The sequence below is a fragment of the Mirounga leonina genome, unplaced genomic scaffold, assembly GCF_011800145.1.
Source record: "Mirounga leonina isolate KUSES-001 unplaced genomic scaffold, KU_Mleo_1.0 Mir_170, whole genome shotgun sequence".
Classification (NCBI taxonomy): Eukaryota; Metazoa; Chordata; class Mammalia; order Carnivora; family Phocidae; genus Mirounga; species Mirounga leonina.
Window position 1 is genome coordinate 10457340 of NW_023270433.1, and position 14236 is coordinate 10471575.

The 14236-nt window shown below is 61.3% G+C and overlaps 1 protein-coding gene across 1 annotated transcript in view; it reads left to right on the plus strand.

The window, feature by feature from the left end:
• Positions 1-5966: 5966 nt before the first annotated feature.
• The window catches only part of NR5A1 (nuclear receptor subfamily 5 group A member 1), a 19591-nt gene continuing 11321 nt past the window's right edge, over positions 5967-14236 (plus strand). Inside the window, exons 1-3 of the mRNA XM_035016654.1 lie at positions 5967-6068; positions 6214-6355; positions 8340-8965. Of these exons, the coding sequence (XP_034872545.1) occupies positions 5967-6068; positions 6214-6355; positions 8340-8965 (870 nt within the window). The remainder of the gene's footprint in view (positions 6069-6213; positions 6356-8339; positions 8966-14236) is intronic.

Genomic DNA, 14236 nt, shown 5'->3' on the forward strand with positions numbered 1-14236 from the left:
GGGAAATAAGTTATATGTTATGTCATACGTAGAAATTAGAATTAGAATATAGTAGTCCCCCTTATTGGCAGAGGATGTGTTCCAAGACCCTCCCCCCCGCCCCCGGTGCCTGAAACCATGGATAGTACTGAACTGTATATACACTATGCTTTTTCCTGTACATACATCCCTATGATAAAGTTTAATTTATAAGTTAGGCACAGTAACAATAACTAATAATAAAACAGGACAGGTATAACAACATACTGGTAATAAAAGATATGTGCCTGTGGTTTCTCTCAAAATATCGTGAACCGTACTCACCCTTCTTCTTGTGAGATGATAAAATGCCTACGTGATGGGAGGTGGGCCGAACGGTGGAGGCGCTGTGACGTAGCGTGAGGCTGCTTCGTGCTGACCTTCTAAGAACACGTCACAAAGAAGATCATCTACTCCCTGACCCCGGATGATCACAGGTAACTGAAACAGTGGAAAGCAAAACCACGGATAAGGGGACACTACTGTATATTTAATCCATAGAATCAGTTCCTTATGACTGTCAATGAGATTTTTGTCTCGTATGTATTCACAATAAAAAAAATGTGTTGGGGACGCCTGGGTGGCTCAGTCAGTTGAGCGACCAACTCTTGATTTCGGCTCAGGTCATGATCTCAGGGTCGTGAGACGGAGCCTGGCAAGGGGCTCCATGCCCAGCAGGGAGTCTGCTTCTCTTCCTCTCCCTCTGCCCCTCCCCCTGCACTCTCTCTCTCTCTAAACTCTCTCTAAAATAAAGAAATCTTTTTTTTTTTTAATGTGTTAAGTGGCACAATGAGGAAGACACTCTAGGTTTTAAATATAGTCGACTTCAGTTATCCAGAAAATCCCTCTCCTCCCAAGCCAGATAAGTGAGATGTTGTATGATGGGCCTGTTCCTCAAATGAAGGAGTGTGGTGAGGGTTCTCAACAGTGATTGCCCCATGGCCCCCTGTGTCCCTCCCCAACCCCCAGGACCAATGCCTATAGGACAGAAGGACAGAAACTTCTTCCTTTTTCTTCCCTTTTCCCCAGTGCCCAGACCAGTGCCTGGCATCTAGTGTGCACTCAGGAAATAGAGACGAATGAAGGAATGCACAAAAGAGGGTGTCATGCAGCAGAGGGATGCAAAACAGAACAGTTGGGCCCCTATGGAACCAGGACAGTTCAGGACCAGTCTGGGCCTGGAGGTTGGACAGGGACATCCCTGGCTGTGTGGGGAGGCCTGGCCTTCTAGACAAAACCCCCTGCCCTCTGCCCTGCCCTATCCTGGCCTAGCTACCCACCTGGCCCAACCTGCGACCACTATAGGCAACCACCTGGCCCTGGAGGCAGTCTCAGACCAGCCTCAACTTTCCCAGCTATCCACTGGGAGTATCAGCAGCCCCCAGCAGATGGTGACATTCAGAGCAGCCAACGAGAAATGCACACGGGAGGTGTTCAGTCAGCTCACCTGCTTGCCTTCCATTCCCTTCTTCCTCTCTTCACCTTCTGGAAGAGTAAAAAGATCAAGCCAAAGCAGCAGAGCCACCTGGTCAAGTCATCCATGCCCCTGCCTCTGCTCCAGCCCAACCTGACTCCACTCCCAAGTCTGGGCCAGGCCGGACCCCGCCGGGCCAGGCCCCAGGGAGGTAGCCATCCAAGGGGAGAGAGGCCAGGCTGCAGGCCTGGTGGGGGAGCCGCCCATAAATCAGGCCCCACTCCCACCCAGTCACTAACAAGCGGGGCTGCCTAACCGCCTACATGGGGTCCCTGCCTCTGGGCTCCCACAGCGGCCTGGAACATCCAGCTGGCCAAGGCCTCCAGAGTGCCTTGGCCTCCACCCCCACCGCGGCCCCCAGATAGATAGGGGTATTTTTTTTTTCTTTTAGGAGAAGAAAAAAATAGGCCTAAATGAAGAGAAACACCAACAAAGAAGGAGAGAGGCCTGCAGAGTCACGTGGGGGCAGAGACCAATTGGGCCTCCGGTGGCCCCCCCCCCCCCCGCGGGGAGGAGGAGGACGGACGGACAGGGCCAGCCTACTGTCCGCCTGCCGCCCGCCGTGGCGTGAAGGAGTTCCTGTGTGCCCACGGTCACCACTGCCCCACCTGGGCTGCCGGAGCCTTCCCTCGGACCCCTGGTGCCCACTGTCCACCCTCATCCGGCGTGAGAGCTCTCCTTCCGCTCCGTAAGTGAGGGCCTGGGCCCAGGCCTCTGATGGCCAGCCTCCCGCCTCAGTGCCTCCCTGCGGCCTGCGCCGGCCACTGCCTGCTCGGCTGAGTGACTGATGCCCGCTGCTCTGGGCAGGGAAGGGGCCAGAGGTTGCCCCGGACCTGCCCTCCCATCATGCTACCCCCTCTTCTTCCCTGGGCAGCTGATGGGAGGAGCTAGGCCTATGGGGACAGGCCCCATGGGGGTCTGCGGTGTCCCTCTGTCTACTAGTGGCCGAGCGTTCACAGGGCTGTGTTGGCCCAAGCCTAGCAGTCCGTGAATGTGTCCATGGTCCCTGGGTCTGTCTTTGGGTCTCTGGGTCTCCCTGCTTGTGGTTCTGTGTTGTCTCCGTGGATTTGTATGGATTTGTGTGTCTGTCTTCAATGTCCGTCTGTCAGTTCTCGTTCCGTGGCTGGTCCAGATCGATGTTTCCTTCCCTGGGTACGTGGGTGAGGGTGGGTGCAATGGAGCCTGGGTCAACCTCAGGGCTCCCAGCCTGGTAGTGTAGCCTCTGGAGAAAAAGGAGCTAGAGGTGGAGAGAGAAGGGGAGAGCGGGCTCTGGGCCCAGCCCCCTAGACCACCTGGGTCCCCAGCTGAGACTCGTGCTTACCTTGCCTGAGTTTTCCTCAGCAATGTCCAGGAGACTCCAGCCCTCCCCCTCAATCCCCTTCGCTCCCCTACAGAGGTGGTACCCGTCCTGTTTTCCACTTTCTGAGGGCCCCTCCCCGCCGGAGAGCTGTTCAGAGGCGCCAGCTCCCTCACCTCCAGCTCCGCAGACGCTAGTGTTTCTCAGGGGTCCCATGTGGGGAGTCTGCGGCTAGGCTCAGGTTCGGCTCTCTCCCCTTTCTCACCAAGATTCGTCCACGGCATCTCACGGAAACTGCAGAACCCCTTCTGCAGGGCCGAACTTTTCCATTTTACATGCGGAGAAACTGAGGCTCAGAGAAGCAAAGTGACCCTGCTGAGCTTGCACAGCAAGTCGGCTGCTTATTCCGCCCTTTCTTCCGCGGGGTGAAAGATAGGAGGAATGGTCTGCGCGGGGTCTCCAGCCTCGGCTCGCAGGACCAAGGTGCCAACTCCAACCCAAGCCGGGTGGCGGGGGAGGCTCGGGTCGGGGGAGGCTCTGGTCGGGGGCCCAGACGAAGTTGGCCGAGGCCAAGGGCCAGAGCCTTCAGATCGGTCGGTTGCGTCGCTGCGGGTGCCAAACTGTGGTTTTTCCACCCCCGGCTTGAAGATCGCGGCTTTTTGGCCTTGCTGATCTCAATACTCTTCTCCGCGGAGGGGGGCGGGGGCAAGACGAGAGCAGGCCGCTTTCTCTGGTCTCAATTTTCTTCATCTGAAAAATGAGAGTGGCCGGGTAGCCTTTCCCCACCCAGAGCAATTGCTCAGCGTAGCCCGGCCCGGGCAACCCCTTTGTCCGGGGGATGCCGGACGCTCCCTACCCCCTCCCCCAGCCCGGGGAAGGGCTCAGAACGGGAAGGGGGAAGGGGGTCCCTCTGTTCTCCTAGCTCCCGCGCCCTCCGTGGCTTCAGGTCCTCGCCAGACCTCGGAGGATTCCCATTTCCGGCCAAGCAAACTGAGGCCTACAGCGGAGAAAGGGTTTGCCCCAGGTCGCCCAGCTGGGTACTACTGGTCGCTTCCGCAGTGCTAAGGCGTGCGTTTTGCCAACACCTCTTGGGTTCACCCGCATGCCCACCCTTAAAGAAGTCCAGTCATCATTACCGCTTCGCAGATAAGCAAACTGAGGACGTGTGTGTGTGACGTGTGTGTGTGTGTGTGTGTATGTGTGTCTAGATTTGCTTCTCCAGTGAGGAAATATGGCAGGGCCAGGGCGCGAACCTGGTTTCTAGCCTTGAACCCGTGCCTTGGCCATGGACCCCCACGTTCGCCCTTACCCACTTCCACGCTGCAAAACTTTGACCAGCGCCCCCAGCGTGGCCCTTGCCACGACTAAGCTGGATGAGCAAACAGGGGCTCGCCTCCGGGGTGGCTTGAGGCTCCCAGGCGCCCAGCACCTGCCCGGATTCCGAGGCGCCCGGGCTGGGAATGGGGGGCCGAGAGGGTGAGGGTAAAGGCGCTCGCCGGGCTGGGTGGCGGGGGAGGGCGCGGGCCGGGCCTCCGCCCCCGGATACCGCACGCGCTGATATAGAGGGGCCGGCCCCTGGCCCCGGCGAGGCGGGTTCGCGCAGCGCGCATTGGCGGCGGAGGGGCCCGGGTCCCAGGTGCGCCTCGGGGCGGCCCTGGACGCGGCGGGGGTGGGGAGGCTGGGTGTGTGGGGGGAGGCTCCGAGGCCCCGCGCCCCCGCCTCCCCGCCCCCGGCCCGATCGGCAGTCATCGCGGGCAGGCGGCGCTGCGCCCGGGTGCGGCTCATCGCCGGCGGCGGCGCGGCCGGGAGGTGCGGGGCTCCGCGCCGGCGGGACGCGGGGCGCTGCTGCTCGCAGGAGCCTCCAGGTGGGCGCCGGGCGGGCCGCGGCCGCCGTCGCGCCCCTTCTCGCTTCCTGGGCCCCGGCTCTGCGCGCTTCCCTCCGCGGGACTTCGACTCTCCGCCCGAGGTCGCTCCCCGCCGCCTCGGGCTCGGCCCCGCGGAGCCCGCGGTGTCTCCGCCCGAGGTCTCTGCGCCTCGCGCCCGGCCTGCGACTCCGCACCCGGCGTCTCCGCTGCGCCCTCCCTCCGCCCGACGTCTCGGTCTCGGCGGCACGGGCCGCGCCTCCCGTTGCCGTCGCTGCCGCGGGCTTTGTCTCTCCCAGCCCGGGGGCCCCGGCGGCTCGGCGCTTTCGGGCTCTCGGTCCGGGGCGCCGTCGTTCTCCGCCTCTCCCGGCGCGAGCCCCCGGCGGCGTCCGACCCTGCGGGGGCCACGCCTCGGAGCCCGGGCGCCCGCGTCGGCCGCTTTCCGCGCGTCTTCCCGGCCCGGCCCCCTCGCTGGGCGCCGCCGTCTCTCCAGGTTCTCCCTCGGTGTCCCTGTCCCCCTCTCTGCCTCTTCTCTCCCGGGCTTCTCTCGCCTCTCCGCGTCTCGGGCTGTCTCTCGTCTCTGGCTCTGCGTCTGCCTTTCTCAGGGTTTCTCTTGGGCCTCTGCCTCTCGGTGTCTCTGATCTCTCTCTCTTTCGTTCTCCCTCCCCGTGTCTGTCTGTCTGTCTCGTCTCCCCCGCGTTTTCTGTGCCCGCATCAGTGTGTCTCTGTCAGTCTCGGATTTTCGTTGTCTCTGTCGCCCCAGGGCACTCGCTCCGTAGGCAGCGTCGGTCGGTATCTCTCGCTCTCGCTCGGCCCATCTCTCGGTCTCCCCCAGACCCTGTCTCTGTCCCCCTCGTCCCTGTCCGATCCCCAGAACACTCAAGGCCCCACTCTGGCCGCGTTCGCCGGTGTCTCCCCCGCGGCGGAGCCCATCTCGTTTTCTCAGAATCGGGGTTTTGTTCTCAGACGAACGAATCCGGATCCGAGCGCACCGAACCGAGGGTCCCAGATCGGGCGCGACGCAGACCTCGCCCGCGGAGCCCCCGGGAGAGGGGGCGGGGGGCGCGCGGAGCAGGAGCGACGGGACAGGGGCGGTCAAGGCCGAGGCGCGGGCCGCTCGGGCCGCATCCCAGTGCGGGCTGCTCAGGGCGCTCGAATGGGTGACCTGCAACGGGCGGCCTCGCCCAGGGCGCGGTAACGGGGGGCGGGCAGCGCCGAGGGGGCGCCGACCCCGCGGGCCCCGGGCCTGCCGCGCTGCCGGTCGCGTCCCGCCCGCCGTGACCCTCTCCTCCGTCCGCAGGCGGACGCCGCGGGCATGGACTATTCGTACGACGAGGACCTGGATGAGCTGTGCCCCGTGTGCGGGGACAAGGTGTCCGGCTACCACTACGGGCTGCTCACATGCGAGAGCTGCAAGGTGAGCGGGCGGCGGGCGGCGGGCCGGCCGGGCTAGGCTCTCGGAGGGCGGGCGAGCGGCCGCGACGCGGGGACAAGCCCTGTCGGGCCCGGGGACAGGGACGCGGGGCCTGGCCGCCTCCCGCGCTGACTCCGCTCTCCCCTAGGGCTTCTTCAAGCGCACGGTGCAGAACAACAAGCACTACACGTGCACCGAGAGCCAGAGCTGCAAGATCGACAAGACGCAGCGCAAGCGCTGTCCCTTCTGCCGCTTCCAGAAGTGCCTGACGGTGGGGATGCGCCTGGAAGGTGGGCGCGAGGCGCGGCGGCCTCCCACCGCTGACCCCTGACAGCGGGGCTCGGGGGTGCGGGGGGGGGGTGGAAGGGGTGAGAGGAGGGCTCCCGTGGCCTTCCTCAAGTTTCTGGAGCGGACTGTTGGCCCCTCACGTGACGGGAGGGCCGGATCTCTGCGGGGTGAGGGGTGAGGAGTGGCTCCGCCTGGTGAGGGGATGCGGGCAGGCTCAGCGGGCTTGGGTCGAGAATCCGAAAGTGAACACCGGGGAGATGACCCTCTCTCCAGCCTCGGAGAGGGTGTGCTTCACCGGGCAGACCTCCTCCCTCTGCAAGGAGACCTACAACACTCCCGCTGGGGCCAGGGCGTTTAATACCTTTAGGAGACAGAGTTCAAGTCCCAGTGCCACCAGGCACAGGCTGATGGACCCTGGGCCATTTCCTTAACCTCCTGAGCTGCGGATTCCCCATCTGAAAAGTGGACCTAACAATAGTGTCTTCCTCCTTGAGTCAGTGCGAAGGAATTGTGTGAAACCCTAGCACATAGGAACTGCCATTATTATCATTGTTTATGTTATTATCTGTCCATCATCACAGCCGTCATTCATCCAGCCCACCCATCTGTTTGGCCATCCAAAAGTTCGCTCAGGTCGTTCGCTTGGTGGGTGAAAGTCCTTCCACCATGTTCTTGGGAGGGCCCTGAGAGGGCGAGGGAAGGGGGGACAATTGGTCCCAGAGGACCCAGGCCCATCCCCGCCTTCCCACCCCCATCCTCCCACCTCTCAGCCCAGAGGGGAGGAAAACCTCAAACTTTCTGAGGGTGAACAGTCGTAGGCTTCCACCCTGCTGGCCCCAGCCGGGCTGTGCGCCGAGCACGCAGCTGTTGGCTAAAGTTTTAAACAGTGCAGAAGGCTCCTAGTGGCTCTGGGAGACACTGACCCCAAGTCCTGCCACCTAGAGGAAGGACTCCTAGATGAGAGGGGAATGTCCCCATCTCCCTGGCTCCAGGTCCTTCCGGGCCAGGGGAGCTAGTTGTCACAAGTGATGGAGCGGAGGGAGCAGAGCTGGGCTCTCCACGCCTGCAGCAGGAAGACCGGCTGAACAGACCTCCAGGACGCCTCCCCTCCTGGGCACCACCCTCTCCCTCCTGCTCTCTCCCTTCTCCTAGAGCTCAGGGTGGGGTCCTGTCTGAGCAGGGGCTGGGGCCACACTGCAGCTGCAGAGATGCACCTGTTGGGTCTGGCTGGTGACACATTCTTGGCCAGGCGGAGGGACATCTGGTCCGCCAGGGAGGTCCCTTCTCCCAGCTCAGAACCCGGGCCAGCCCTAAACTCCGCTTCATATTTGAAGGCACTGGGGAAAGCCCGAGTCATTTTGCAGTAGGGGTTTGACAGAGTCGGGCAGTGAGTCAAGAAGCATCTGGACACCGGGGACTGGGCTGGATGCTGTGAGCAAGGCTGTGACGAGGGCCTGCTTCCTGCCACCATCTCCCTGCTCGGCCTTCTACTAGGCACCTGAACCCGTTGCTGAGTCCCCAGAAACTCTCAGCCTGGGTCACATGGCATGATACCACTCAGCAGGATGAGAGTGGACAAGAGGCAGGACATCTGGGGCAAGGACAGTGGATTCTGCCTAGATGAATCCAGGAACACTTCTGGAGGTGGTGACCCTAGGGCTGGGTGTTTGGCAGGCATGAGAAAAGGAAAGGGTTTGAGGCAGAAAGAATATCAAAGGCGGGGTGGAGGAAGAAGGAGATGTGCCAAGCGGAGGAGCAGGGAGATAAGGTGGCGTGGAAAGAACATGGGCTCTTGTAAAGGGTGATCTAGGAGGTAAACAGGGCCTTGAATGCCAGGCTAAGGAGACTGACTTCATCTGTGGGCAGTGGGAGCCATAAAAAGGTACTGAGTGGGGGAAGTGACACAGTTTGGGAAAGATCTGGGAGTGTGGCTTTATGGCAGGTGGCTTGGGGGGGCTGGGACTGACCCTCTGCTTCTGCCCGCAGCTGTGCGTGCTGACCGAATGCGGGGTGGCCGGAACAAGTTCGGGCCCATGTACAAACGAGACCGTGCCCTGAAGCAGCAGAAGAAGGCACAGATTCGAGCCAATGGCTTTAAGCTGGAGACAGGCCCCCCAATGGGGGTGCCTCCCCCACCCCCTCCGCCTCCGGACTACATGCTGTCCCCTGGCCTGCACGCGCCTGAGCCCAAGGGCCTGGCCTCTGGTCCACCTGCTGGGCCACTGGGCGACTTTGGGGCTCCAGCACTGCCCATGGCCATGCCCAGCACCCACGGGCCGCTGGCCGGCTACCTCTATCCCACCTTCTCTGGCCGTGCCATCAAGTCTGAGTACCCAGAGCCCTATGCCAGTCCCCCGCAGCCTGGGCCACCCTATGGCTACCCAGAGCCCTTCTCCGGAGGGCCTGGTGTGCCCGAGCTCATCCTGCAGCTGCTGCAGCTGGAGCCGGATGAGGACCAGGTGCGGGCGCGCATTGTGGGCTGCCTGCAGGAACCAGCCAAAGGCCGCCCTGACCAGCCTGCGCCCTTCAGCCTCCTGTGCAGGATGGCTGACCAGACCTTCATCTCCATCGTGGACTGGGCACGCAGGTGCATGGTCTTCAAGGAGCTGGAGGTGAGTCCCTCCTCCCGCCTGGCTGGCCGCTGGGTCTGGGGTGTCCTCTTGGCTCCCAAGCCTCAGTCCCAGTTACCCCTTGGATGGAGCTGTCCTGCCCACTGGCTGCAGGCAGTATTGGGGCACAGGGAGGCCTTGCTGGGGACACTGAGGAGTGTTTCTGGCCCATCACAGCCTTCCTTGCCCCTCGCTCCCTCTCCCTCACCCCTCCTGCTCTCTTCTCTTCTCTGTTTCTTGAGTCTCTATTTGTCACAGACTGCGCTTCTTTATCTCCGCCTCTGTCTCTTTCTCTTGTCCCTCTCTCCCTGGTGTGCTCTCTCTCTGCATCTCTGTTTCTCCAGCCCTCTAGGTCTCTACTCCTTTCTCATCTGGTCAGGGTCTCCGTAGGCATTTATCTCTCTTCCTCTGAGACCCTGAGCTCCCCCAAAGGACTAGCTGAGTCTTTTGGAGGCTGTCTCTGGCTGCCCCAGCCGGGTGTTGAGAAGAGGACACAGCTGATCCTGTCCTCCCATTTGGAGAGGCCACCAATCCCTGCCAGCCTGAAATGTCATAGGTGGGGGTCTTAGTGTCTCAGTGTTTGGAATGTTTGTGGACGTCCTCCTTCCCAGCTAAGGTGAAAGGTCCTGCTGTCCCTGCATCTCTTGGGCATGATGGCTGGTCTCGTGTGTGTGTGTGTCCATGTGTCTGTGTGTGCAGTGGGGACTAGGTGGGGGACTGTGGGGCCTGTCACTGATCTTCCCAAAGGAGCCAGTCTTCCTTTTTTGCAAGGCTTCCCTTCCCCTGGATTGAAGTACCTGCAGCTAAAGTAAGCAAGAAAGCCACAGGGGAAACTGAGGCCAGATAGGGAAGAACTTCCCAGCCCTCCTGCCTGGCGGTTTGAAGGGCCCAAGGCCTGGGATCTGCCCCTCTGGTGCCCTGGCTCCCTGTGAACGGGGTGCTCTGCCAACCTCTGAGGCCCCTTGAGCCCAGGCGTGGCCCAGCCCTCCTCGATGGCCTGGGCACAGACCCGTCTTTAGTCCAGGCTGGTCGCTGTTTGGCTTTCCCCGGCCGGCCTCCCTGGCTGTTCCGGGGCTGGATGTAAACAGCAGGGCCCTCTGCCCTCCCTGCTGGAGCCACTGCAGCCTTGAGCAGCATTGTCAGCACTGACGCCTGGGCTTCCTCCAGGGGCATATGGCCGGATGGGCCGGGGGCACTGCCTGCCTGGGCCGGGCACGGGCAGGGTAAGACAGAAGGTGGGTGCTGCGAGCCCTTGAGGCATCGTGGGGCTGGGCCCTGGGTTACGCTGGGAGTCAAGAGTTGGTGATGATGATTCCTGCTTCGACGATGGAGGGTCTGGGGATGTGCCCTGTATCTGCCGCAGGGTGGGACTTCTCACCCATGCCCCCTCTCTAGGCCAACCTCATGGATGGGATGAGAGGCAGGGCCTTGAACAATCCCATCTGCCTTTCACTCCTGGCTGGAGGCCCTGGTTGGGGATGAGGATCCCAGGACCCTTGGGTTGGTTGCCAGCTTCCCCTCCAGACTTCCCATGAGCCCCCAGTGTGGAGGGGAGGAGGAGCAGAGCATTCCTGGCTTTCCAGAACCCTGGATCCAGGGGCAGGGCACTTCCTCTGGCCGCCTTCCTAGTCTCTTGGGGTTTTTCACGCAGGATGGGAAGTGCTTTTGTCCCAGCTTTGCTGAGTGTTTTTTCCTGCTTCTGGCTTCTCTCTGGTCCAAACCTTCCTGCTTCCCCTTCCCAGAATCTCTGAATCGAGCCCAGGAATATGAACCATGGTCACCATCCTCTGTAAAGGAGCCTTGCAGATAAGTACCAGCCCAGCCCTTAGAGGGCCTCCTCATCAGCCATGTGGAACTTCTTTCCTACTGGTCCGGCAAGCCCTGGCTGGTGTCTGTTTGCAAAGCCAGAGGTGGGGAAGCCGAAAAACGGGAATGGTGCTGAGTGACTCTGTTCTCCCTTCTGGGACCATTCACCAACCCCACCCCCCACCTCCAGGCAGAATACATCTTGGGAGACAGAGTGGGAGCTCTCTAGCTCTGAGGATGGGGCACTTGGGCTGGGCAGTGGGGACCTTGGAATGAATTGGACCCAGGAGGCAGCCAGGCTATTGGAGGAGACAGACAGGCACACAGATGAGGCCAGTGCAGGCCGCCCAGGGTTCTGGGAGCGATGGAAGGGGGCCAGTGGGGCCCAGCAGCAGCACAAATGGCTCTATCTAAGGAAATCAGGGGTTTCTTTGATCTCTGCCTTTCCAGAAAGCAGTCTGAGAAGGTTAAGGACATTCCAGGAAGGGGGGACAGCATAGGGAAAGGCCTAGAAATACGAAAAGGTGTCATGTGTCAGGGAGTTTCAGGTGGTCCTCTGTGTCCAGAGAGGTTGGCAGGGTCAGAAGCAGAGCTTGGACCAGGAGCCAGGGCTAGTGGGGGGCCACCCCGTCCTGGGGCAGAGAAGGCTCCTACCACAGAGCCTGAACTTTCCCTAGAGGCCACTCAGCCCCCTGTGATGCTGATGACATCTCACCACCGAGGGCCGGGCCTGGGGTCTTTGCTGAGCTGCCAGAGATGCTGTGAGCCCGGATGCCCTCTTGGGGTTCTCCTCCTCCATTCTCTCTACCGGCTTAGATGTCCCTCTGTCTCTGTTTTTCATCTCACCCAATCGCGGTGTGTTGGAGTTGACAGTGACAGAGAAGTTAATAACAAAGGCCAGGGTCGGAGAAGCCTGTGTTCAAATTCCAGCTCCATCAGCTCTGCCACCTACCACGGGAGTGACTGTGGGCAAAGGACTGCTCCTCTGGGCCGTGGTTTCCTCGTCTATAAAATGCGGGGGGTTGACATGACATCAGCCCACAATGCATGCCCGCACCTGTAGCGAGGGTTTAGTGAGCCTGGAGGGGCCGGGAGTCCCGCACAGGGCGCAGCACACGGGAGCACTTGGTAGGCTGCAGGGTAGCTCCTTTCCTTCCTGTCCCCTCTGCTGCTGTCCCCTGTAATCTCTACTTGCAGGAGGTACTCAGGCCAGGCCGGGAGGGCTGAGAACGCATAGGCCATCCACATGCTCCTCTGGGCCCCAGGGCTCTGGGAGAAGCTGCGCGGCCACCTTGCCCTGGGCTTAGAAAGCAACTGTGGAGCAACGTGGTGGCAGAGACCCCTGTCCCCGCTCCGGCTCTGCTCGGTGGAGGGCAGTGTGTCGGCCCAGGCAGTCAGCCTCCCTGGACAGTTCCCAGGAAGGACAGGCCGGGAGGACGCCAGATAGGAATCAGGGAGGGGGAGGTGAGGGCCAAGAGTGCCTAATGACCCATCTTGACATCACTTCACCCTCAACATCCAGCTCGGAGGCCCCCGACTGGCAACAGATTGAACTGCTCAGATATATGGTTTCATTTAAACAGCAGTAACTCTGTCAGTCCCGGGCTGACAAACGATGGCCTGCCGACCACTCGGCCGGGAGAGCGCCGTGGCCGGCCCGTGGCATGTCAGCTCCCGGAGAATTACAGAGCCCGCTGGCCTTCGGCTGCCAGACGGATCAGACCCCAGGGGGCTCCAGAGGGGGGTCCTGCTGGGAGGGAGGTCAGCCCAGCACCCATAAATACCCCTTCTCCAGGGCAGGCTGCAAAGTGTCAAGGCTCCGGGAAGATTGATGGCAGACCGGCAGGAGGGGTGGGCGGCTGGTGGCTGGGCAGACAGGCCAGGCCGGCAAGGGACCCCAGGGCCAGGATGGCACATGTCCTTGTTCCCCGGGTGCCAGGGAGGTCCGAGGGCAGAGGAGGAACCTTTGCTTCAGGAGAAAGCTAAGGAAGGTGAAAACCACCCTCTTTGGTTAAGTGAGCCTCTTAGCCACCTGCTTTCCTGTGGAGAGGGCTGGCAGCTAGGGCCTTCTGGTTTTCTTTGAAAATAAAAAGAGGTGTGTATGTGTGTGTGTGTGTGTGCACGCGCTCTCATCTGTATGGGCAGTGTTTTGGAGTTTGGTGTCTTTATGTGTCCATCTGTCCATCTAGAGGAAGAGCAAGTGAAGAGTCCGTTTGGCTGGGGGTAGATGGGAACCTCAGCTGGGGCAGCATCTGCAGGAGAGTCCACCATGGGCCCACAGAGCCTTTCACAACGGACACCTCTGTGCTCATATGTCTTCTCTAACCAAAAGAGGGAGGATTTATTTTTCCAGTTTCTCAGAACAGAAAATCAGGGCGGAGGAGGATATTTGGCTGAGTGGGGACTCAAACAGAGGGCACAGGGCACCAGGGCTTAGCCAATATTGCATCTCTCTGCCCTGCCGCCCCTATCAGCCCCGTGGGCAGGGCTGCCCCCACTCCTGGGGTCTGAGGTCTGGGTACAGAGTCTGCTGCACCCAGGGCTTGGCCAGCCGGGTCACTGTGACCCCTCTTGCTTTCTGCCCGAAGCTCAGCCTGCTTATCTCCTAATTCTCCCCCTTATCTCTCACTCTTCCACCTCCCCACCCCCCTGTTCCTTCAAGCCAGGCCCAAGGGCCCCGATGGGGGGTGGACAGAGCCCAGCCCCACACATCCTCCCTCCTGCCCTGCCTCCATCTGGGTCGCGCAGGGTAGGCCATCGACTCTCGGTAGGCACCTTCTACTCGGGCCTTGGGACTTCCTGGGGACCTCCAGCAGCCTGGCCCTATCAGGGGCCTCTGGTTACCTTAGGCAAGCCTCCGTCTCCTTATCTGTAACATGGGCAGAATGTTGATAGGACAGGGTGAGGAGGCCGGGGCGGGTATGCTGCGAGTGGGCCCGGTCGCAGGTGCTCACAGAGCCTTGCCTCCCTCCTCGGAAACTGGTGGGGAGGCCTCCTGCCCGTGGTTCTTCAGGGATTGGCCACTTCCTGAGGAGAGATAGGAGAGATGTCTCTGTGATTCAGCCTTGCCCGAGCCTTAATCTCTCCTGGCCCCTCCAATCCAGGGCTAGCTGTGGCTGAGCCTAGGGCCCCAGCTGGGCTTCTTGCTCTGACAGGAGCTGGGCTCTAGGAAGCACCTTCTACCAGGAGAGAAAGGCATGAGGTGAGCAAGGGAAGATGGGGGGCTGGGGACTCAGAGCAGGACAGAGACAGGCCCTCCCTCTTGTTCTCAGCCACCATGGGCCGGGGAAAGAGTGGGCAGGTGAGGCCTGAAGGAAGCCTGACTGTGTGTTTGGCTGCTCACTGGCTCTCGGTGCACTTGTTCTCGCCCTGCCCTCCGTGGGCATGAGGATGGGCCCCAGGCTGCCCCCGGGGGAGGGGAGAAGCGAGGGGAGGAGGGGGGAGACAGGTCCCAGGCTGCCCCCAGGG